The sequence below is a fragment of the Amaranthus tricolor genome, chromosome 15 (genome assembly GCF_026212465.1).
Source record: "Amaranthus tricolor cultivar Red isolate AtriRed21 chromosome 15, ASM2621246v1, whole genome shotgun sequence".
Lineage (NCBI taxonomy): Eukaryota > Viridiplantae > Streptophyta > Magnoliopsida > Caryophyllales > Amaranthaceae > Amaranthus > Amaranthus tricolor.
The window spans coordinates 1,485,910-1,512,500 of record NC_080061.1 but is presented as its reverse complement, the minus strand read 5'-3'; the positions used below and the strand labels follow the sequence as shown (position 1 = coordinate 1,512,500).

The window sequence follows — 26,591 nt, the reverse complement described above, 5'->3', positions numbered from 1 at the left end:
GTGTGTGTATATATATATATATATATATATATATATATATATATATAATTTTATAAAATTTGCAATTAATTTCTTTTTAAATCATCTTACTAAATTCATAACATTTAAAATACTTTTGTCTTATTTTCTCTAAATCTATTCAATAGCTATATTTCTTTATTTTTTATAATGTTACTTAAAAATAAAAATATTAAAAATTTGAGTTATCATGATTATTTATTGCCACGTGTCTTTGGTAATGGTCATGATGCAACACAGTATTTTCCTAAAAAATAAAAATGATATCAATTTTATTGTATTATGCTGACATGCATAAAAAATATTTTCTTTATATCTTTTACCTATTACTCCCTCCTATTCACCTTAAGAGTCTCATTTGACTTTTTACGGATTTTAAGGAGAGTCAAAAGTGGGACCCTAAGGGTAGGAAAGAGAGTGGTATTATGGGTTTTTAATGTAAGGGAGGAAAATCAGTATGGATAATGGAAGGTATAATTGAAAATAGGATAAAGCTACTAAGGGTATAAAAGTCAAAAACCCATACCAAAAATAAAAATGGGACAATTAAGGTGACTTGACCATAAAAGAAAATGGGACACATAAGCTAAATAGGAGGAAGTATAACTTTAGAAAATATAAAACAACCAATCAAAGTATGTGAAATAGTAATATATTTTAATATATCACACTATTTAACATAACAATATTTTTTTGAGTGTTTATTTTTTTACTTTGTCATCTAACGTAGACTAGACGTTATGTGTAGAATTATTTTCCTGCATCAGTATTATTAGTTTTTGAGCATATTCTGGGAAAAGGCTAACAAACATAATAGCATTTTGTCATATACGTAATATTCGGCATCAAGAAACCCTTCGTGTACGACAATGTATAGCAAATTAGAAATTTTGATTCCTATTAGCCCCTCCCAGCTCCAAGTTGAGATATTGATATATTAATAAAAAAATGTTTTCATATTGTAACTTAAGCATTCGTTTGGATTAACATAATTAAATATTAAAAAATGTAAAAAAAAAATCAACGTACAAAAATAAAGTTAGTTAGATAGAAGATTAATGGATTTTAGTTGTTAAAGAGGTGCAAGAACTTGTTAGAAAATAATGAAAACGGACAAAATTACAATTCAATCCTTATTTTGGGTATAAATTTACCCTAGGGTACAATTAGAAATACTCTTCTTTCAAATGAGGGAAATCGACCATTCTCCTTTTTCATTCAATTTTTTAGTTTACTCTCATTTTATCTTTTTTACAATTATTTCAATTATTGTATTTGCATTTTTATTTATCTTTATTTTATTATTTTGACTTTTTTACACTCTTAAATATTTACACTCAATTCAAACGAGTCCTAAAAGGATATAATTTACTCCCTCCGAATCTTTTTGTTCTTCTCGTTTACTTTTTGCACAGTTTTCAAAGTAAAATTTAAACCTCAATATCTCTAAATACATTATCATCATCATCATCCAACCTAGTATATCCCGTTCTTAGAAAAGTGAGATGGTATTTCTTCTAATTATGTTTCAAAAATATTAATTAAATTTTTTTATTTTTAAGGAGAAATATTATAAATAATAAGAACAGTATAAAATAAGTAGGGTAGGGGGAGGATCGGTAATCTAGCAACCCAACTGCTATATTATTAGTCGGTCCACGTGAATTATATAAACTTGTCCATTTCTTTAGAAAATCTTGTCCTAATGAAAAAAATCATAGAGTACGAGCCATAATGTTCAGTATTCAGAAGATAAGATGGGTATATACAATACTAGTATACTTTTCTAGGTAAGGACTATAGATATTAAAAGTTTTTGAGTTGTTAGAAAATCATATGGTACTTTCATTAGGTAGAAAATCTTTTTCTTTTTCACTTTCATAGTTGTGATAAGAGTTATTCTCATTATATATGAATTTATATGAGCAGCCTACTTTTATATTTAAGAAAATAATAAATTAGTTATTATAAAATAATAATTCTATCTTTGAAGTAGTTATATTATCAGTACATGTTAATCGTTATATATTAAAGAAAATAATTTAAAAGACGACTACCCATTCAGTCTTAATTATGTTTTCCCATTGCTTATAATTCTTGTTTATTAAAATAAGCTTTTATAAACTTTTAAAAAAGATTAATTTATAACAAATTGTTCTCAAACACCCTCCATTTTCATATGTTCTTCTAAAATAAAATTTTAAAATTTTAGTGTCAAACTTTGACTATGATTTCTTATAGATCTATAAGAAATAATTTATTCATGTGGGATCTTGTTAGATTCGTTTCAATATATATTTTCTAAATATCAACTTTTTAGAAATTTTTAAAAACTCACAATTAAAATCATTTGATTTCAAAGTTTACATTGAAATATGAGAAAAAAGCAAACGGGAAGAACATTTGAAAATAAAAGAAGTAATGTTTAATATTTGGTAATAAGTCATAAAAATATTCATAGACTAATGTTAGAACTAAGTTTGTAGTTTAAATGTTTTATGAGAATTAGTACTTCATTTTCATGGAATAAAATTTCATGATAAAAAATTTACATATTTTCTTTTCAAATTTTCATTACCATAAAATACTATATTTTCAAATCATAATGGTCAAAATTTGATTTAGAACTAGATTTTGTGAAGAGAGAACAACTTTATAGTGTACTTTAGTACTTAATTCGCATGTGATTTTACTAGTGGAATTATATTAAAATAAAATGTTGGAACAATCCAACCTAAAAAAAAATTTAAATTAAATTAAATTTATGATTGGAGACAATCAGACAATTATAAATCAATATGTTGTGACAAGAATATTTTTTCAGTTGTGATTCTACATTAAAAAATAAAAGGAGTTGGGTTGACTTAACAATTAGTGTGGATTACTAACAATTTTGTTTTTGATGGAATACCTTACTAACAATTGATCTTAGTTAATTAGTGTGGATGTTGCCATGTTGGCTAACTTGTTTAGTAGCTGATGATAGCAATGATTTTTTGGTTACTTGTTTAAATCAATTTTATACTACATATTTAGTTGTTAATTGTTTATTTTAAAAAATATGTCAAATTAACCAATAAAAAGTTATCAAAACCTATATATATCTTATTGAATAACTAATAAAACTAAAACCTAAAACGACCAAAAAAATCAACCACAAAAACAAAATTATTTGCGGAAAACAACTTATGAAACTACTTGAAGTAAATGAAATATAAAAATTTATTGATAATTTTTGTAGCAGAGTTTGTTGAATAAAATCTCGCACATGTTGAATTCATGAAATAATTATAAAGCGTACGTACAATTCATCGGTTAAAAGTTTCACAAGTTGTCAACATTAAATAATATTAAACCATACACAATATTCCCAACTATTCAGCTTATTTGTCCCATTTTTTTTATGGTCAAGTTATTTTAATTGTCCTATTTTTATTTTTGATATTGGTTTTTGACTTTTATGCCCTTAGTAGCTTTATTCTATTTTCAATTATACCCTCTATTATCCATACTAATTTTACTTCTTTACATTAAAAACCTCATAATACCACTCTCTTTCCTGACCTTAGGTTTCCACTTTTGACTCTCCTTAAAGTCCTTAAAAAGTCAAATAGGACTCTTAAGATGAATAGGAAGGAGTATAATTTTAAGAACGTTAATATTTTTTTTAAGAAGATTTTCGTATAATAAAAAAAATCATCAGAAGATACGTATAGCTTTAAATATATATTTACATCTTTAAGCAAATCTTCAATTATTTACAAAATTAACAATCAAATACTCATTCCAATTTATAGAAAATGAGACATTTACTTTTTCACAATATCCAATGCATTTATTTAATGTTGAATATCTTTCATTATACATAACGAAATACTATAAAAAATGGATAATAATAATCCTTGTATTGAGATGAATCAAACAAGATCTCACTTGATTATGTTTTAATTTATAGTTTAAGAACTAAATATAGATTAAAAGTAATAAATAAATAGTGTCAAAAAATAAATGTCCCATATTCTATGAATTAGATGAAGTATGTACATAAACATTTACGGACACTTATTTTTATAGTTGTCACCAATCTAATACTTTCTTCGTTCTATTATACTTGCTACATTTCACTTTTTAAGCATTTTAATAGTTATTTTGTTGATTTATATGTTGAATGAAAAACTCTTGTGTGGACTTGTTGCACGTTAAAATAGTATGAACCAAGTCTTAACACTCCTATTCCTACTCACTTGACTCTCTTCACTTTTTAATATATACTTCAAAATAACTATAAAAAAACTTTTTGAAAAAAATAATTTTAATTTTATTTTTTAAATTTTTTTTAGTTTTAATTTTCATTTTTTAATTTTAATTTTTAAAATGTTTTAAATTTTTAATTTTTATAAAGTTTTTTAAATTTTAAAATTTTTAATTTTTAAAATTTTTAGTTTTTAAAATTTTAATTTTAATTTTTAATTTTTAAAATTTTATTTTTTTTAATTTTTAAAATTTTTTAAGAGTAGAGTGGAGTAGAGTGAAGTATAAGAGTGGAGTGGAAGAGGAGAGTATAAATATTGGTCCACAACTCCACACTAATATTAGTGTGTTCTAAGTCTATATACTAAACTTAATCATATTGAATTATACAAATATAAAAAAGTTGATATTATTAAAATATGTAATTAGACGATTTAAATAAAATTCAACTTGATTATATTTTTACTTATATATTAATCGCAATGTATAAAATAAGCTTAAAAGATAAATAGTGCACATAATATATCAAAATGCAGCGAGTACTTGGAGAACGGAAGAAGTACGTCCGGAACAAAATTTGTATGTAAGTAAAAAATACTGACCTTCATATTATCAGCCTCGAGAGAACGATTAGCGTAAAATACACTATTAAAGTAAGCTTCAGGGCACCTATCCATTACATTATTTTCCCTACAGAACGGCAACCAATGACGAGCGAACTTAGCCGCTTCCACTAACGCAAACAGAGTAAGTTGGGACCCACCATCATCCGATACATAAATAGATAATTTTTCCGGCGGATAATCGTAAGCCATAACCGACAACGCCGTGTTCACCGTCCCCATCGGCGGCTCCTTATAAGGATCAGCCGTACATATAAATATATCCAAGGCAGGATACTCCGTTCCTTCTTTCGAGATTACGGTTTTGAGATTTCCGGGGAACTCACGGCGGCGAATAGGGCGGAAGAGGAAAGATTGTGTGGTGGCCCAGTGGAAGCCGAGGATGATGTCGGAGATGAAGAGGAGGAAGGAAGAAAAGGACGGGGAGTTAAAGAGGGTATGAGTATGGTGGTAAAGAAGGAATGTTAAGGCGGTTGCGTGAACCACCATGTATATGCGGTTGAAGGTGGTTTGAGGGAGGATGTTTTGTGTATGGAGAAGTGGACTTTTGGCCTTGTTTGGACCCTCCATAGTTGTTTTTGTATTTTGAAATGTATTCTGCAATTAATTATGGACTTATGGTATCTAGGCTTGTATAAGTACCACTAGCTAGCAGCTAGCAACCAGCAACCAGCAACCAGCAACCAGCAACCAGCAACTAGCACCACCACATTATCTAACTCAGTAAATCCTGTCTTTTTTTAGTAGTTACACGTTAGTCAAAAAATTTTAATATAAAAAGATGAAGTATAGCTATTACAAAAAATAGAGATATTTTCTCGTTTCCTTTTATTTGTGCACTTTAAATTTTTTGTTTTAGAAAAATTATTTAGAATAATCCAACTTATTCGTAATTTTCTTACAATAATCTCACGATAAAATGCACGATAAAATTAGAGTGCACTACTAAGTGACTAATTCTATATGTGTTATTAGACTTTGAATATAATTTGATGCTTTTATACCGGTGACAAAGCCATAAAACATTACTTGACATTTCGACATCCTTTGTATATTTCCATAATGCTTTTCTATCTGAGCTAGTATACAAAAATATTAATTATTTATAAAAATGAAATAAAAATACAAAGTTAAGCACAATTTAATTGTAATTTTTTACATAACAACAAAAGTTCTGACAATAACAGTAATTACTTCCTTCGTTGTTTTGTTCTTCTTATTTATTTTTTTCACAGTTTTCAAAGTAAATGTTAATTCTTATGTCTCTAAATATTCATCACAAAAAATTATAAAAAAAATTACAAAAAAATTATATATTTAAACGAATATAAAGAGATCTTACATGGATATATTTTGTTTCAAAAACCGTAATCAAATTTCTTTTTCTTAAAGTGAAATATTTTAAAAGGAAAAAAAATTAGAGAACAAAAAGAGTAAATAACAATATAAAGAATGATTTCAAATTATGAGCTGTTAGTTTAACTACATTGCTCAATATCCAACTCATTATGTAGAACGTGAAGAAAATAATTTTGTTATACTTAGAGAACTTAATCAAATTTCTCATTTATATTGCATTATTTATATTGCAACATTCATTATTGCACTTTGCACAAGAAATAAGAAATTAAATAATAGTAGTTTTTTGAATAACAAATGAAACTATAGTTGGGACAACTAAATGGTATTATTATTATACGATAAAAGTTAAATTACTTAAATTAAAGATATTATAAATTAAAAAAAATACAACAAAATAAAAATGGCGAGAAATTAATATTTTCTCGGTTTTATTATACTTATTATTAAATAGTAATATTTTTTTGTATAATACTTTCTCCGTCTCTATGTAATTGCACTATTTGAATTAATTACATGAAATTTGAGTTAAATGACACTATTTCAAGAGGACGGAGAGAGTATTTCACAATGAGCTAAAAATAATATAAAACAAAAATAAAAGTATTAATTTATCACAAATTATTGTGAGAGACAATCTCTCCGAAAGACGCAATAGATATACAGGTTAAATAATCTAGTTAATACAAATTAAAAAGAAAATAAAAATATAACTTCTTATTTTAAAGTCGTCTCTTAAAAAAATAACCTCTCTAGTTTATGTTTATCATGGTCTTGACTTGAGTCTTGACACTTTCGAGTCAACTGCCAAGTTGACGGGATAAAGATGAGAGTAGAAAGTTAGAGAGTTCCCGGTTAACGTGGTAAACACGGGTTACTGATAGGCCCCCTTACATTTACTGAACACCAGCTAAAACAAAATATTTGAAAGGGTCTTCAAACACGCGTCAGGCGTGTGCCTTCCAACTTTTTTATAATTTTATACAATCTCTGTTTCATAATACCCGCTACATTTACTATTTTTGGCAATTCCATATTAGTTGCTATATTTTCGTTTTTAGTAATAAAATAATCATTTAAAGTTCTACCCACCCCTATTTTTATCCTACTCTATACCTCTTTAACTTTTATACCTACCATTATTTAATCTTTAAGTATTCCCAACAACCTATTTTTCCTTTTTCTTTTTCAATTAATAATAATAAATTATTATACTCTATAAAGTAAACAATCAGCTATATTGTAGGTCAATCATTTTTATTATAGAGAAAGTACATGTTAGATATTGTTGATTTGACTTTATGTGTAGTATTTTATTATATACTTTTTATAATTTTTCATAATGTATAATTAGAGATATTCTTCGATACAAACTTGCTTTGAAAACTGTGTAAAAAGTAAAGTGAATAAATAAAAAAATTGAATTGAGTGCGTATTTCATTGTTTAGGTATATTTTTTATTGGACTTAAAATTATATAGCGTCGATTAGCATGTGCAAAGCGGTCTACCGCACAGGGCCCTAATATCAGAGGGGCTTAAAAATCCGTTTTTATACTTATTTGAGTTATTGTTTTAAATACTGCGAACACACGCATACACTATTTACTCGAGAGTAACCAAGTAATAAAGAGTCAAATATTATTAGTGTAATCAATGGAATGATTTTTATTATATACTAGTATTTTGATTTTTTCTTTAAATTGTAAGGGTCTATATTAGAAACTTGGCACAGGAACCCTAAAATTTACGAGACAAAACTACCTTTACTTTTCTTTTTTTCTTTTTTTAATAATTGCATGCAACACTATTTATTTATTTTATGCTTCATATAAGATTTATTTTGATAAATTTTAGTTATTTATATTTAAGAAAAATTATAGTCATGTGTAATTTTATTTTTAAATCATATTTGGAATAATAACTTCATAAAAGTATAATGTTTTCTTATCCAAAAGTAGACTAATTAGCAGTTGAAAAATATACATTTGGCGTGTATGTTTTTGAAATTGCTACAAATAAAAAGAAATTGAGAATAAAATAGCTATAGATATTAATTAGAGCCGATTTAAGAAATAATTAAAAGTGCAACTAATGCAAAATAAAATCTTTCTAGAGCTGAGGAACTCTCAGACCTCACTCTTTTTAATGAGTATGTATTGCCGTCTTTTTTCCCTTCCCTGACCCTAATTATAATTTTATTATGAATGGGATATACTTGGTATAATGATGATGATGTTATTTAATTTGTATGTTTAAATAAAATCTCTTATATTTTGTAAATAAATGTTGTTTATATATAATTGATCATTACATTTATTTTTTTTTTCAATATCCAATATAGTTGCAATCTAATAAAAGTACGATACACATTTACAATCCTATGCTAAACAAATTGGAAATCAGTCGATCGAGTAGTGCCCTAAAACAATCAAGCACATAATTGAAGCTAAAAAAGCAGCAATTAGAGTGATCTTAGTGGGCATTCTTCCATTATCATTTCTAAACACCATTGCTTCATAAAGTGGCCAACAATTAATCACGACAAATCCAGACAATATAATCTGTAGAATTAGGCCTTCCATATTGTCCAATCCTCTACTAATTACTCCAAATGATCCTTTAATGAAGGAAAGCAGGTTGATTAGGGCAGCCATAGACATAGGTATAAACATGGGTGAAGCCACACCGAATTCGAAAGTGCCTTGATCGTATCTTTTGCTTAGTTCATCGTCTTGTACTTTGCTAGTGACATCGAATCCTCGAACCGAGATTCCTAAGGAGCTAAGTGTGTAATCTAAGCATCCGAAGAGGAAACTTGAGAGTCCGCAAATCATCCACATTCTTTGAGAATTGTACCATCTTATAAAGGTTCCTTTCTCAAGGAGAAAGTCTAGGAGGTCTTTTTCATATGCACCAATGAAGAGGAATATGTATAGAAGAAACCATGGGTCTGAAATCTGCGTGCATCATTACATATATATGGATCGGTATTAACAAGATCAATTTTTTTTATAAAAAATTATTAGACTATTAGACTAGAGTATACAGTATAGGTCTTTTCCATGTGTTTAGGTTCTATTAAAAAGCTCTTTAAACTAGTGGAAGTTCATTTTATTCCACTACTTTTAATTAACCTTAATTTTTTTGGCTCATTAAATTCAACCTTTTTGGATTCAGGAACGGTTACTGCTTTTTGTTGTGGACCAAAGTTCAATCTAATTAAAGTTAAAAGTTTGTGCTTAAATATATCAATAGGTTGTGAGCCTTAAATGTGTAGAGACTCGTTTTATGATTGGTTTCATGACGGGCTGAATACCAGTCACAAGTTATTATATATATAGCAGTTATGGTCCCTAGGTTATACATATTTCCTTTTCTCCTGCCATCTCATTATTAGGGAATTAAGAATGATAACATTAAGGGTCGTCATAGGGAATACGTGTTTATCTAAAAGATCTAATGGCTTTCGTTTTCAAGGTTATCTCCCGTGCTATGGTATCAGGTATTGTTTAGTTTTATTCTTTTTTGGTTTGTTCTTCTAATTCAACATAATTGATTATGTTTGTCAGTAATGATTTCACTATTTTTTGTCCCTGGTATTAATTGTCTTTTTATGTTAAGTTTTTACGACACTTTTATGACGTTGCACGATTTTAATTGATTGATTTGGGTTTGAGGCATAATTATATTCTGTAAGCATAGTGTTGCATAATAATAAGGTAACATCAAAACAAATAGAGTTAGATTACAAAATTGGAAAGAACTAGCACTATGTTATTTTAAACATAAATCTGTGGAATTTTCAGGAAATATGATTTACTAATTCCGTATCCTTCTGCGGTTTTTTTTTTTTTTTGATATTACAGATTAAAATTATCAGTTTTTATTTACGATTTCTCCATTGGTTTTTGGTTGCAAATTTCTGGGTATTGCTTCCTCTTTCAGTAGCTATATTTTAGGAAATACAGTTTTTTTTTCTCATATGGCTTAACCGTTTTTTTTTCATCAATAAATGTTCCCGTTTTTATTCAAGTATCCATGTTAAGTATGTGGGAGTATTGATTTTAATTAATTTCCTATTTTTCGGAAAATCAGTTTTTTATTTAAAATCAAAATTAAGGAAATTCACTTATTATTATTATTATTATTATTATTATTATTATTATTATTATTATTATTATTATTTGGTCATGTTTCCTATATTTAGGAAATTTTTTTTAGGTGTTGGAATCATTTTAATGTTGGGTAATTGCCACGACTTGCCTAATATTATTAGCTCCTATTTTTTGGATTATGATTTCATCATCCACTTTTAATGGAGATATTTAGGAAATCAAATTTCTTTTAAGTTTTGAGAAATACGGCTTTTTGAAATTATGTTTTTCTAATTGCCATTATATTACGATAATTTTAAATGTTATTGTAAAATAGGATATTCGGAATAATTTAAGTTTAATTATAGTATGGTTTTATATATACCGGAGGTAATTAGTTGATACAATACGTCGCCAAAGTGACTTCTTTTGTTGAAATTAAATTATTAACAGTAAATGGTGATTCATAAAAAATTATATTATTATCGATCAGCTCAAAAAAAGGTCTCTAATAATATACTTGTGTGAATTTTTTCAGGTGGTGATAAACATGTGATAATTACAAGGATTACATGTGATTATTTAATCGGCCCAAAGGAAGGTTTTATAATCGACTTGTTATTTATTATAGGTATTAGATTACTGCAACATGATGTCACTAAGAAGTTAGTATTTTCATCCAAAGATGGAATATTAATGGAAAAATCGACATCTTATAATGGGATGTTACTAAATTAAACTTATTATTATTAATTTAAGAATTAAAGTATTTGAGCTCATTATGTTTATTTTTCTTGTTCTTTGTCAGCTATGTTTAATCATGCTAATATTACTTCCAACATCAATTCAATTCCTATGTTGAATGGCTCAAATTTTAAAGAATGGAAAGAAAATCTTTCGATTGTTCTAGGACTTATGGATCTCGACCTTGCGTTAAGGGTTGACTCTCCCGCACCAGTTACTGATTTGAGTACCTCTGATCAAAAAAGGGAGTTTGAAAAGTAGGAGAGATCAATCGCATGTGTATGATGATTTTCAAAAGGGTCATTTCTAAAGCATTTAGGGGTACAATGTCTGATGACATAACTACAGCTAAAGCTTTCCTTACGGATATTGAAAAAAGGTTTGTCAAAATGAAAAGGCTGAAATTGGTACAATTTTGACGACCTTAATTTCAATGAGATATAAAGGTAATGGTAATATCAGGGGTACATAATGGAAATGTCTCATCTAGCTTCAAAACTAAAGACACTGAACCTGGAAATTTCTGAGGATCTAAAAGTGTACATGGTTTTGATATCTCTTCCTGCAAGTTTTAATCAGTTTAAGGTGAGTTATAATTGTCAGAAAGAGACCTCGTCTCTGAATGAGCTCATCTCACACTGTGTACAAGAAGAGGAAAGGTTAAAGCTAGAAAAGATTGAAAGTGCTCATCTTGCCTTTACCTCAAAATCTAAAAGGAAAAAGCCACAAAAGAAAGAAGCCGCAGATAAGGATTCTCAAAAGAAACAACAAAAGGATAAATCCGCCAATGTTGAAAATAAGGGTTGTTTCTTTTGTGGAAATCCTAATCACAGGAAGAAGCAATGCAACAATTACTACGCTTGGCGTGCTAAGAAAGGTATGCTTCTTAGTTTGGTTTGTTTAGAGGATAATTTGGTTTTGGTGCCTAGACACACATGGTAGGTATAGATTCTGGTGCAACTACTCACATGTGTGAGTCTTTGCATGGTTGTCTGAGTTGCCAAAAACCAAATGATGGTGAAAGGTACATTTATGTGAGAGATGGCAATACGGTTGAAGTAGAAGCAATTGGAAAGGTTAGATCATTGTTAAAGACTGGATTTTATTTGGATCTTAATGAAACATTTAATATTTCGTCTTTTCGATGAAATTTGATTTCATTTTCTACTTTGAAAAAATTTGGTTATTCTTGTTCATTTGAAAATGAAATTTTTGATTTTGTTTCATGATTCAAAGTTGGTTAGTTCTAGCTCTTTATTGTTAAATGATAATCTATATGCAATTGTATCTATTGCTTCATATAATGAATCCTTGCAATTATCTTCGTGAGTAATAAAAAGAAATGCAACTAATGAAAATTCAACATCATTATGGCACAAGAGATTAGGCCATATCTCCCAAAGGAGAATGGAAAGGCTTGTGTCTGATGGAATTTTAGGATCTTTAATTTTCATGTGTGTTGAATGTATTAAGGGAAAACAAACCAATGAAAGGAGATATGCCAATAGGTCTTTACATGTCTTAGAACTTATTCACACAGATATTTGTGGTCCATTTCCAAGTCCTTCTTGGAATGAACAACTATATTTTTATCACGTTCATAGACGATTATTCAAATGGCTATATATATCTCATTAATGAAAAGACTCAATCACTAGACATCTTCAAAAATTATAAGGCTGAAGTTGAAAATCAACTTAATAAAAGGATTAAAGCCGTCAGATCTGATCGTGGGGGTGAATACTATGGTCGTTATGATGGTTCAGGTGAACAACGTTCAGGGCCTTTTGCTAAATTCCTGGAGCAATGTGGTATTGTTCCTCAGTACACCATGCCAAGTACTCCAACTATGAATGGTGTTGCTGAGAGACGAAATAGGACTCTTAAGGAAATGGTAAGGAGCATGATTAGTCATTCTACCTAACCAGAGTCACTCCCGGGAGAAGCACTTAAGACTGCAGCTTATATTCTTAATAGAGTACCAACAAAAGCAACTAATAATAAGACCCCATATGAACTGTGGACTGGCAAAAAGCCGTGTCTAAATCATTTTCATATTTAGGGAAGTCCAACTAAGGCACGACCTTACAGGCGTAATGAAAAGAAATTGGATTCCAGAACAGTTAGTTGTTATTTTGTTGGATACTCTGAAAAGTCAAGGGGGTTTAAGTTTTATGATCCTAAAGCTAAATCATATTTTTTAAATGCTAAGTTTCGTGAGGATGTCGATTTCGTGGAGGGAGATACAGTTAGAAACATTATTTTTGAAGAAGAGAGTATTATTATTATTCCTACAGATGTCATTGGTATTGAATCGATTCCCACATCGGACATTACTTATGATGCAGTTCAAAACAATGTTGATGTAGAACCTCCAGGAGAACAAACTCTTGCTCCTCAAGAAGTTGTGCCATTAAGAAGGCCTACTAGAGAGAGATGAAGTGCATTGCCAGATTATTACATTGCATATCTTCAAGAACATGAAAGTTCTACTTCTTCAGACCGGATAGATGCCGAAAAAGACGAGTTCGACTTTTATCAAGCTATGGAAAGTGCAAATTCTCAACAATAGCTTGAAGCCATGAATGAGGAAATGCAATCCATGAAGGACAATGATGTTTGAGATCTCGTCGCATTGCCAGAAGTTATAAAACCTATTGGTAATAAATGGATATTTAAAACACAAAAGGAAGGCACTGATTACAAAGAGACTTTCTCTCCAGTTTCTTTAAAAGACTCTTTAAGGATGATTATGGCATCAGTAACATATTTTGACCTTGAGTAACATCAGATGGATGTAAAGACAGCGTTTCTCAATGGTAATATTGATTAGACAATTTATATGAAACAACTTGAAAACTTTGCGATGGGTGACCCAAGAAAATGGTTTGTAAACTTAAGAAATCCATCTATGGACTCAAGCAGGCGTCTCGTCAATGGTATTTGAAGTTTCATAAAGTGATTCTCTCATTTGGTTTCAAGATGAATTTGCTTGATGAACGCATTTAACACAAGTTTAGTGGAAGGAAATACATTAATCTGGTTTTGTATGTTGATGACATATTGCTTGCCAGCAACGGTATAGGCTTTTTGCGTGAAACTAAGAATTTTTATCAAAAAATTTTGAGATGAAAGATCTTGGTGACGCCTCTTTTGTATTAGGTATTAAAATACATCAAGATCGTTCTCGAGGTATTCTTGGATTATCACAAGAGAGTTATATCGAAAAAGTATTAAAAAGGTACGGCATGCAAAACTGCAAACCAGGAGATACCCCTGTGGCTAAGGGAGACATATTCGGTCTTAATTAGTGCCCCAAGAATGGATTTGAGAAAAAGAAAATGGAAAGTATTCCTTATGCTTCGGCAATAAGGAGTTTGATGTATGCTCAAGTTTGCACTCGTTCCAAATATAGCATACATAAAAGGGATGTTGTGACGTTATTATTTAAGTAATCCAGGATTAGAACATTGGAGAGCAGTTAAAAGTGTCTTATAGTAAATACAGAGGACAAAGACATATATGCTCACATATAGAAGGTCAAATAAGCTCGAGATCATTAAGTATATTAACTTCAATTTTTCAAAATCTTGTCACGAGGCTGCGTATAGTGGATTCTATACAAAGAGCACTTAAGTAATTTTGTGACAACGATTCCACTGTGAAATTTTCTAACAATAATAAGAGTTCGAGGAAGTCTAAGTTTGTGGTTCTCAAATTCTTGGTTGTAAAGGAAAGAGTTTAGGGTAAAGAATTGTCAATTACACATATTTTTGGTACAAACTCTATGATTGCGGATCCGCTTTCCCAAGGCGTTACCACCCAAGCGGTTTCTTGAATTTTTAGCTCATATGGGTGTTGTTTCTGCTACGGAGGATGTTCAGCTTTAGTAGGAGTTTGTAAATTCAATTTATTGAACATGTGTTGACATTTCGGTTATAAAGTTTTCTGCAAAAACAAAGTGATGAAAAGTTTGGTTTTATACCCTGATTATGTTATGATAAAGTTTGGTTTTATACCCTTATTGCAGTTTATTTTCTCTAATTATACCTCATTATTAACTCGATGGGAATCTAAGCTCAGACTTGCTTAGACCATGATCTGATTATTTGATTAAAAATCTTATTAATATTGAAAGTCAGAAAGTGTAACATACAACACACAAAAATGATAAGTAAGGTGGTTCAGCACGACCCACACTATAAGAATATCATGGATACACCGTTGCTTGAACTGTGAGCCTCGTGACATTTTATTTCTAGAGTCATTATTTTGTCGCAATTTAGTCCACTAAAAAATAAATAGACACATATTATTGGATGTTCTGTAAAATAGTTTGTTAGATAATTTTCACTTATTTAGATGCAATAAATGGTCAAATCAATTATTAGGTGAAACAATTTGTTATATAAATCAGTTAATGCACAACAAGTTATTCCCAATCCCATCAGCGTTTTCATAATAATTTTAACAGTTTATTGTTATTTATATCAAACATTAATGAATCTTAAATGTATAATTTAAGTTAGAAAAATCGTACCTTAGGGAAGATGGAAATTCCACTTAGGAGGGCAAGTTGAGGAAGGAAGGCATAAACTGTTATTGGGATGCAAAGAATGGGCCAAATAGCATAATAAGTATAAGCAAAGCTCATGAGTAGGCCCAATCTTTGAAGCCCAAATGTTAAAGTGCTATATCTTGAGCAAAGAACATCAAGAAGCCCATTCATCCACCTTTTGGATTGGCTAAGCAGATCAATCAATGTTATGGGTGAATCCCCCAAGAAAGCTGGCCTTTCTGGGTAGCAAAACACACCCTTCCATCCTTCACACTGCAACCGGTAACCCGTATAATAGTCCTCCACCAACGATCCATAATAGAAGCCCATCTTTTCAATGAAACACATAATAAATAAATAAATAAATACACAGTTCGTCTTGTATGAGATTAATTTATTTTTCTAATTAATTACTTTAAAATGGTAAATGATCACTTAATGCACTAAATGTACATAGCTACATGGGTCAATCCAATAGAGGTGATCTCACCATATAACCGTCTCATTCAAGAATTTCTGATGAATAAATTATATTTTTAATTTATGTAGGTTAAGGGAGGGGAGACCTAACAGCCTAAGTGCTTGCCTGGAGAAGATGATACTTGCTCCAACTGAAACAAGATCATTCTTCAACAAATACATTAATTACTTGCTTTATGTGTAAATAGTTTAGAAATCAATTGTTGCAATTTACATCTCACAAAAGAAAAGTAAGTGTACATAAAATTAAGTTGAAGAAATCGTAAGATGAAATATTATTTTTCAAATTTGGAAAGGTACTATATTTTTGAGTCGCCGTTCATAAGTTAGCATGAAGAGTGGATTAATTTAATTGTGTTTATATATTAACATTAGATGATAAATTTAAATTAGCATGTAAAATCAAATGTCAATAACCACTATATTGAGTTGTAATATTAGGATCCGTTTGGTAAATGAATTTTTTTATTGATTTTAATTTTTGAATTTTTGATTTATTAAACAATAAAAACTGTGGTAAATATGTTGGGATAAGTTATCCCACATCGATAAATTGAAAATGGTGTGCACGCTTTATAAGCTATTAGAGACCTTCTTCCCATTGCCATATGGTTTTGGGATGGTATGATCTCTTTGGCTTATGAAATGTGTGCACTTGTGTCCCCCGTTAATATGCTGACATTCACAATAAGTCCAGCCTAATTTAACATGGTATCAGAGCCGATGGTTCGATCAATAATTTAAAAATGGTAGGTTCGAAAAGAATGGCGTTCCTACCCTAATTGATTACTCTCACATGCGAACTTGACGGGGGTTCGCATGTGAGGGGGGGTGTTGGGATGAGTTATCCCACATCGATAAATTGAAAATGGTGTGCACGCTTTATAAGCTATTAGAGACCTTCTTCACAAAATAGCTTTAAAGCAAGTTGAAAAAATAACTTTTAAGATAAAACTAAAAATTACCAAGAGTAGCTTTTTTCTTTGACTTTTAGCTTTTTATCCTCTAATAATTAGCCAATAACTAACAATTATTACTTACCGAATACCTTTATATCAAACAGATCCTTATTTTTTTCAATTACTCGTACTTATAGATCAATACAAAGAAATAAAAAAGACTCACCGTTGATCCCCACCCTTTGTGGTTCTCGTAGTGACTAGCAGCCACAGAGTGGGCCAATTCGAGGATCTCTTGTGACCCAATGGGCTTCTTTACTACATGATCAGGGCAAAGTTCCGGACATTCGGGCTGAATATAAGTTGACGGGCCTCCAAAGAAAGCTCGACGTTGAAAGAAGCAACCAGTTCCCACATAATTAGGGCCTAAAAGCCCATCCATTCCCATTGGATGGATTTGGAAAAGACGTTTATGTTCACTAAAATAAATATCTCCTCTGTTGAGCCCATGAAATATTTGAGGAAACTGAACGTATGCCATTGTTGGTAGAATCTCAGGATCAAAGAAATAACATAAAGCCCGCTTAACAGTTTGCGGATCGTTAGAATACATGTCACAATCCAAGGTTAAAACTATTGGTGCATTTGTCATTATTGCCGATATACGAACCTTCAACCATCAAACAAAAATAACAAAGTCAAGATATACTCGTCTGTCTCATTAAATTATTATATTTATAAAATAATATTGTATATCATCCTCCGTACTAATTTTTATTTTACATTTACAATTTGTCACATATTGTAATGTTCTTTGGGATTGTTTGTGAAAAGAGACAAATTTTAGATATAAAAGTGTGTAGATTAGAGGAAAAAAATTATAAGTACAGGGATGGGATAAAGTGAACGTATATGATTTCATATCCATATAATTGTAAGGTAAATGAGATATTACATGCATGATTAGATTAGACATTAGAGCAAGTTGGTCGTTGGATGGAACAGGTTGCCTTTGTACATGTACCAACTCTAAGAATACATTGCTACGAAAACAATAAAATATAGTAGCAACATAAATCAGATAATAACGTGGATGATTTAATACAACTAATTAAAAACCATACAATAAAATTAATAACTTTCAACTATATATGATTTCGTGACATTAAAAAATGTTGCTGATTTATATTTTTATTATAATAATTATTGGTTTTTATATTAAATTTTAGTACAAAGTCATTTAATGACACTTTATTTAACCTTTAGTGATAAATGTAATTGTTATTATAGTCTATAATGACATTTATGAGAAATATTATTAGCTCCTTGCCATGAAAAGTTTTAGCGTGATTGTTACTATGTTGTTAAAAGGTCTAATATTAAATATCTCTAAATCTAGTACTTATATCATTAGAAACTTAAACTAATGGCATTTAATTAAGAAAAAATTACCAGGAATAATACAAAATTTTGCTTATTTCCCTACAAAAATACGAACTTTTAATTAACCATGAACAATACCAACTTAAAAAGTTTTTTCCTAGAAGATCCTTAACATGTTAAAAATCAAACTATAGGTAATTATAAGACAAAAAAAATGATAAATCAGTTAATAAACTAAAGTTGATATTATTCTAAGAAAATAACCCCCTAAGTTGGTATTATTCATGGTTAATCAATAGTTGATATTATTGTAAAAAAATTAACAAAAAATTGTATTATTTACGATAATTTTTCCTTTAATTAAATTTCACTACACATTTTGCACTAGAAATATATTATGTTTTGTGAATGAAAATGAAAATTTAAAAAATCTTTATGATGAATAAAATTCTTCATGAAGGACTAAGGATAGATACTTACCAAAGCATTGAGGGCACCAGCTTTGAAGCGATGGTGATGGGCTTTGCTTTTTTCTCTAGATGTATATATCAAGTTAGGCATCACTTCCCCACTTACGTCTCTGTCCTTCAAAGAAGCCAATAACACCTGAAACACCATTTTTTTTTATAATGGTTAAATTATTATTATAATAAAAAATTAATATTGTTCGTCTAAAGTCGAAATAAAAGAAGAAGGTGCACGGTAGATTAGTGACAATTAGTTCAGTAAAACTTAGTCATTATACTTGATCATAAATTAAAAATCTATTATCGTGATAGCGTTTCCTATACTCAGTGATCCATAGTGATGCATTTAAGCGACCATTAAAATTAATATAGTGATTCAAATAGTCGAACTCAATCTATTTGTAATTACAGCTTTGGCATTACATTTTTCTTTTTCAAAAATCAATTTCTCTCAACTGGTAAATCATTTTCCATCAGATTGACATCTATGTAAAAAAATATTTAACGAATTATTTGTGAGCTCTAGTGGCTAGAAGTACAACTAAATTACAACCACATAAGTTGGAATGGTCTTACACACTAACATATCTTATCTTTAATACTCCCTCCAATTAAATATTCACTGTTATGGTCCTATTTCATTTTTGATATTATTTATCGATCATTCTTAATTTGTATTTTATTTATAATTTTTAAGTTAAATAATAGTTAAATGAAATTTTATTTTATTAATATCGATATAAATTTTATTAACATCAATTTGAGATATTTATGATTAAATACGTGTATAAATAAATGTACATAAATCAAATGAGACAATAATAGTAAATAGAAGATCATATATCATTCATTATTAGAAGTATTATAATATTTTTACGACCCGTTTGATTAGTAGTATTAAATGGTGGTAATGAGAATGATTTATAGTATAAAATTTTATCCAAAGTTTCATATCATTCCTATGGTAATGAAATTTTAAGCACAAAAAAATTTTTTTGTTCACAAATTTCATGAAGAAAATGAGATGATTGAAGTTGGACAAGCATGACCATCAAGGTAACAAATAGATTTTTCATCCAAAATTACACTAGTTTTTCATTCTCATTACTACCATTTATTACCACCTACCAAATGAGTCGTTAGATTAATTAAAATAATGATATATATATATATATATATATATATATATATATATATATATATATATATATATATATATATATATATGGTCTAATCAAATTTGTACTTAGTTGCATCTCGAGAGTCAAAGGGAAAATTCTTGTACCTCAATAATTGTAGGATGAATTTGAGGAGTAAAATTAAATGTAGTCCATTTGGCAAAAATTTGTTGCATTTCTACATCAATATGAGCCTCCTCGACTCTTCCTCTTTCTAAGGCATCTTCAACTCTAACTTTCATGCTCTCGTACATCTTCTGTAAGCAAAATAACACATACTAATTAGAAAAATTGATACTTGTCATTACAAGGATGAATCGAAAACATTCTCTTTGTTTAAAATAGGAGTAACAAATTTGTATACACCGTCAATTTTGTGCTTAAACATGATTTTACTATTCAATTGTTGCTGACGTTTAGCAATCAATGTTTAGATGCTTACACGAAAGATCTTAGCTTGTTATTCGATAACTAGAAAAGACGATATTTAATTTGAATATGAATAGAAATAGTAAATCGATTCTATATCTTAGAGTGTACAAAATTGAATTTGAATATAACTAAAAATAGCATTCTATTGCTTTTTATCCCTATATTTGATATTTCGAGTGAGGCTTTTAAAATCTTAGAGTATACTATAATATAAAAAGTCTAGTATGGATTTAGTCTCATACTAATATTAGTGTGAATCAACATTTACATTCCCCTTCACTCCACTTTTATACTCTTACACTTCACCCCATTCCACTCCACTCTACTCTACCCTACTCATATACTCTTACACTCCACTCCATTCCACTCTTAACAAATTTAAAAATTTTTAAAAAAATAAAATTAAAAATTAAAATTAAAATTTAAAAAATAAAAAATTTTAAAATTTTAAAATAAAAAAAGTAAGAAATAAAAAATTTTAAAATATAAAAAATTAAAATAAAAAAATTAAATTAAAATTAAAATTTTTTTTAAAATAAAATTAAATTAATTTTTTCAAAACGTTTTTTTTCTAGTTACCTTAAAGCATCCAATAAAAAGTAAAGAAAATGAAGAGAGTAGAAATAAAAATATTAAAACTTAATATATACTATTTTAATATGCACCAAGTCCATACAAAAGTTTCTCACTGTAATAAAACTTTAGTAAAATCTTAGAATCTTAGAATCTAGAGTTATTTAATTCTATGATTTCAAGATGAAACATTATCATAACATGTCGTACTTGTATGATGTAACAGTTAGGCGTACATTAAAGTTACCGATCCTTAAATTTCGCCACCCTTTTCATTTTATCGCCACCCCTCTTTCAAATGAAATTACGAATTTGCCTCTGATTTTTAAAAAATTACAATTTTGCCATTCATTTCAATTTCTTATTTATAATAATAATAATAATAATAATAATAATAATAATAATAATTATTATTATTATTATTATTATTATTATTATTATTATATCAATAACAATAATAATAATAATAATTAACTTTTTTATATTCTTCAAAAAGAATATAAATAAAATTAATAATAATAATAATAATAATAATAATAATAACAACAACAATAATAAAATTAAAATTAATAATTATTATTCAAAAAAAAAAAAATTGAGTCGCCCAGAACCGGACGACTGGACCCCGGTTCAGTCGCCCAATTTTGGGCGACTCAATTTTTTTATTTTTTCTTTTTGGAAAATAATAATAATAATAAAAAAAAATACTAATACTAATAATAATAATTTATAGATTAATGTGGCCTATTAGCTCAGTTGTACTAATAACATAAAGGTCACAGGTTCGAGACCTGCATAAGCCATTATTTAATAATTATTAATTTTTTATCAATAAGATAAAAAATTAATAATGACTTGTGCAGGTCTTGAACCTATGACCTTTATATTATTAATACAACACTCTAACCAACTAAGCTAATAGGCCACATTAATCTATAAATTATTATTATTATTATTATTATTATTATTATTATTTTCCAAAAAGAAAAAAAAAATTGAGTCGCCCAAAATTGGGCGACTGAACCATGGTTCAATCGCCCAATTTTGGGCGACTCAATTTTTTTTTTTTGAATAATAATTATTAATTTTAATTTTATTATTGTTGTTGTTGTTATTATTATTATTATTATTATTATTATTATTATTATTATTATTAATGTTATTATTATTAATTTTATTTATATTCTTTTTTAAGAATATAAAAAGTTAATTATTATTATTATTATTATTATTATTATTATAAATAAGAAATTTGTAAGGAGTGACAATTTTGTAATTTTTTAAACTTCAGGGGCAAATACGTAATTTCGTGGGAGGGGTGGCGATAAAATGAAAAGGGGGTGGCGAAATTTAGTAACTCCCTAAAGTTATTGGCCATCAAAATAATGAAACATAATCGAAGAACACAAAAATACACAAAAGCATTAAAAAAAAAAAAACTTTGTTCGAAGGACACTATCTTCCTCACGCTATCTCGATTATTGTTAATTGAACTATGTTTATCTTAAAATCTTATGTATTTTTCATTTTTTAAACTTGTTGTAAACTTTAGTTCCTTGACATGGTGTTAAAGATAATGTGACCAGTAATCACAAATTTAAATTTCAATCTCTCCTCATTTAAAGTGGATTTTAGCGTTAGGTATGAGAAAATCCTGTGCTACATGCACACTTCTGGCCTAAGGACTTCTTGTGTAAGGAGACATGTTAGAATATATAACATATTTCAAGACCTCAACTAAAAGCGCTTGTGACTCAATGGATAAAGCATCTGCATGTGGAGCAGAAGGTTTGGGGTTCGACACTTAATGGGCATAGGTATCAATTGGATGGTTTCTTGACTGCGCGCATCTCTGTTTACCCCCTCCGGGAAAATGGATATGATTTGTCCGCATCTTTCAAGACCTTTATGCGGGATACTAAAATGGTCCTTTTATTAAATAAAAATTATAAAGTTTGATGAGTGATTATTTTTTGCCATGTGTCTTTGGTAGTGGTCAATCTGGTCATGATGCAACACGGATTTTTTTTTTCCCTTAAAAATAAAATAACATCAATTTTATGCAGATAGGGAAAAAATTTTATATCGTTCCCATAAGATAAATATTGTAGGAAAAACAAAGCAATCGAAAGTATGTCAAATACTTGCTCCGTTCCATTTTAGTTGCTATATTTGCATGGGCACGGGTATTAAGAAAAGAGATTGACTTACACTGTAGCTAATTGTTTACTTTATAGAGTATAGTATTTTATTATTGTTAATTGAAAAAGAAAAAGGAAAAATAGGTTGTTAGGTTACTTTATAGAGTATAATATAGTTTTTATTATAGAGTATAAAGTATAGAGTAAGATAAAAATAAGAGTAGGTAGAACTTTAAATGATTGTTTTATTACTAAAAAAGGAAATGTAGCAAGTAATATGAAATTGCCAAAAATAGAAAATGTAGCAAGTATTATGAAACGGAGGAAGTATTTGATATGTTTCAAGTGCTTCTTTTACTTTGGCCGACGGAGACAATATGTATGTATAGAATTCTTTTCCTGCGGTTGATATTATTATTGTTTTTTTTTAAAACATATTCTGGGAAAAGTTTAACCAACATAGTATAGCATTTTGTCATATATTTTCTCCGTTCCAATATAATTGCAGTATTGAAAATATAAGCACTATTTACTTATCTCTCTTAATTTGTGATTAATTTGTAATCTAAAAGTTAAAACATAATCAAGTGATATCTTGTTTGATTTGTCTTGATGTAATGATTATTAATATCAAAATTTTATAATTTTATATTAAGATTGAATTATTGCGTTGAACTACATGAAAAAGGAAATATTGTAAGTATTTTAAAACAGAAAAAGTGTATACATAATATTCAATGTCAAGAAACCCATCGTGAAAGATAACATATATACTCCCTCCAATAGCAATTTTCTTACTAGCCCCACCTCAAGTTGAGATATTGATATAGAGTACTCATTTTCATTTTCAGTTTCTTATTCATTTTGAATTATTTATTTGGATAGGGGTTAAGGAGAATTAGAAGGATCTTTAAAAGGGTGTGAGTTGATCAATCATATAAAATTTTATATTATATTTACTAATAAAATAAATTTATTATAATAAATAATATGCAAAATAAAAATTTTTTACATATGACACTTAAATTTCGGCTCTTAGAAAAATGGTAATCTCGCATCCCAACTGCTATATGCTAATATGCTATTATTAGTTCCACGTGAATTGGACTGGTATACTGAATTCCAAAATTGTCCATTTCTTAAAAAATCTGATACCAAAGATAAAGTCTTAAGAGTATGAGCCGTAGTGTACTGATCATCAGTATTCAGAAGATAAGATAGGTATATATATTGATCCTCCAATTAAGACTTACTCTTTTATTTGCTTTTTTTGGTGATTTATATTTTATTTGTAATATTTAATTTTTAAGCTATAAGTTTGATTATAATCACGTGGAATCTTATTTGATTCGTCTTTAACGTGAAAGTTATTAATATTAATATTTTTATAATTTGTAATTCTACACATTTAGAAATATTGCCTTTTAAGTTAACTGAAAAAGTTAGATATTTATAGAGATGTTTTGTATATTGATCAGTCATGGTTGCAAGGTGCACTGAACACATGATCAGTCACGGTCACAGGGTTTCTCTTACACCATTTGTAACACCCTGGCCCTTCGGACCGCCGGTAACTACCGATAAAGAGTGCAGACTGGCCTCACAGACCAACGTAAGTCTCTCTAGCGCACTTTGACCTCACTCATGCACACGTAGGATAACTTCTCAGAAGGTCACTCATCCTGAGATTACTCTCCACCAAGTACACACTATGCAGTTCTTAGTAAATAAGCTCCCTAAAAAAGAAGATGCACCTTGTTTATATGAGTAGTCTATCAATCATTTTTAAAGTTAAATTTGGAATATTACAATTGAGATATTAACTATTGGCTATTCATTAGAAAGAAATGGGTTAAGAAGCAAAAACCAAAAAAAAAATCTAAATGGAGTGGCTTTTATATTTTGAAAAACCAATAACTAAAAAACCAAAGCCAACAAAAAAAGCCAGTGTCAAAGCTAACATTCAAACATATAGATTGAAGTATTGAACTAATACATCGACAAACGCATAAAAACAAATGAGTCATAAACTTTGAATTGGATGGAGTAATAAGGATTTAACTCTGACCATCAATATTTTCACCGGTCTACTTCTAAATTTATAAAAAACAATTTGTTAATTATTGTAATATATATTTTATCTTTAAGTCAGTTATATGAATTACATTAGTCTCAAAATTTAGGAGTACTTGCATTTTTATATTTAATTTGTTTGATTTTTAAATTTATGGACTTTTAGTTTCATGGTAAATATCCTTGTAAAACTATTAATATGTAAATAAAACGTATTTTATGTTGTAGTGAACGAAAATGAAAAAAAATAATTCTAAAACTTATTTTAAAAAAACTATTAATAAAAATGGCGTATTTAAATATGGGTTGGCATGGTCATGGCTCGAGTCAAGAAAAATTAACTTAGTATGTTAAATTGATGTTTATTGTTCGAACTCATGATGTTTTAAGCCGCTTCGATGATAAAAGTCCTTCCAATTAATTATACCATGCCAATGAACGGTCATATAATATTATACATTTTCTTCGATTCATGCGATAAATTATATGTTTGTAAATCAAATAGTGTTAAAAACTTGGTCGATTTAATTAAAAACAACAATAATAATAATAATAATAATAATAATAATAAAATTTGTATGTATGTAAAAAATACTGACCTTCATATTATCAGCCTCGAGAGAACGATTAGCGTAAAATACACTATTAAAGTAAGCTTCAGGGCACCTATCCATTACATTATTTTCCCTACAGAACGGCAACCAATGACGAGCGAACTTAGCCGCTTCCATTAACGCAAACAGAGTAAGTTGGGACCCACCATCATCCGATACATAAATAGATAATTTTTCCGGCGGATAATCGTAAGCCATAACCGACAACGCCGTGTTCACCGTCCCCATCGGCGGCTCCTTATAAGGATCAGCCGTACATATAAATATATCCAAGGCAGGATACTCCTTTCCTTCTTTCGAGATTACGGTTTTGAGATTTCCGGGGAACTCACGGCGGCGAATAGGGCGGAAGAGGAAAGATTGTGTGCTGGCCCAGTAGAAGCCGAGGATGATGTCGGAGATGAAGAGGAGGAAGGAAGAAAAGGACGGGGAGTTAAAGAGGGTATGAGTATGGCGGTAAAGAAGGAATGTTAAGGCGGTTGCGTGAACCACCATGTATATGCGGTTGAAGGTGGTTTGAGGGAGGATATTTTGAGTATGGAGAAGTGGACTTTTGGTCTTGTTTGGACCCTCCATAGTTGTTTTTGTATTTTGAAGTGAATTGTGCAATTAATTGTGGTATCTAGGCTTGTATAAGTACCACTAGCTAGCTAGCAAGTAGCACCACCACATTATCTAACTTCTGTCTATTTTATTTTTTAAT

The 26,591-nt window shown here is 29.0% G+C and overlaps 2 protein-coding genes across 4 annotated transcripts in view; both read right to left on the bottom strand.

Annotated features, from left to right (window-relative positions):
* The window catches only part of LOC130801453 (cellulose synthase-like protein G3), a 15,995-nt gene extending 10,135 nt beyond the window's left edge, over positions 1-5,860 (bottom strand). Inside the window, exon 1 of one of the 2 annotated variants that reach the window (XM_057665315.1) lies at positions 4,872-5,860. In XM_057665315.1, the coding sequence (XP_057521298.1) occupies positions 4,872-5,462 (591 nt within the window). In that variant the 5' untranslated portion in view covers positions 5,463-5,860. The remainder of the gene's footprint in view (positions 1-4,871) is intronic. The other variant, XM_057665314.1, reaches the window with a different exon arrangement.
* Positions 5,861-8,467: 2,607 nt separating this feature from the next.
* On the bottom strand, positions 8,468-26,562 carry LOC130801450 (cellulose synthase-like protein G3). Of its 2 annotated transcripts, none has more exons than XM_057665311.1 (6): positions 25,874-26,562; positions 20,163-20,309; positions 18,891-19,016; positions 17,254-17,697; positions 15,631-15,978; positions 8,468-9,209 (listed from the first exon to the last, which is right to left on the bottom strand). In XM_057665311.1, exons 1-6 carry the CDS (start codon positions 26,462-26,464, stop codon positions 8,652-8,654), a joined length of 2,214 nt encoding a protein of 737 aa, XP_057521294.1. In that variant the 5' UTR covers positions 26,465-26,562; the 3' UTR covers positions 8,468-8,651. The 2 variants fall into 2 exon arrangements, with proteins under 2 accessions (XP_057521294.1, XP_057521293.1); XM_057665310.1 differs by having other exon boundaries at positions 20,163-20,312; positions 25,874-26,558.
* Positions 26,563-26,591: the final 29 nt, after the last annotated feature.

Excerpts from the sequence above, each read along its gene's own strand:
- LOC130801450 (XM_057665310.1), bottom strand. The coding sequence starts at position 26,464 with ATGGAGGGTCCAAACAAGACCAAAAGTCCACTTCTCCATACTCAAAAT. Across the intron at positions 20,313-25,873 it reads TCGAGGCTGATAATATGAAG|AAGATGTACGAGAGCATGAA; the intron begins GTCAGTATTTTT and ends TTTTGCTTACAG. Across the intron at positions 15,979-17,253 it reads ACAAAGGGTGGGGATCAACG|ATGGGCTTCTATTATGGATC; the intron begins GTGAGTCTTTTT and ends TTCATTGAAAAG.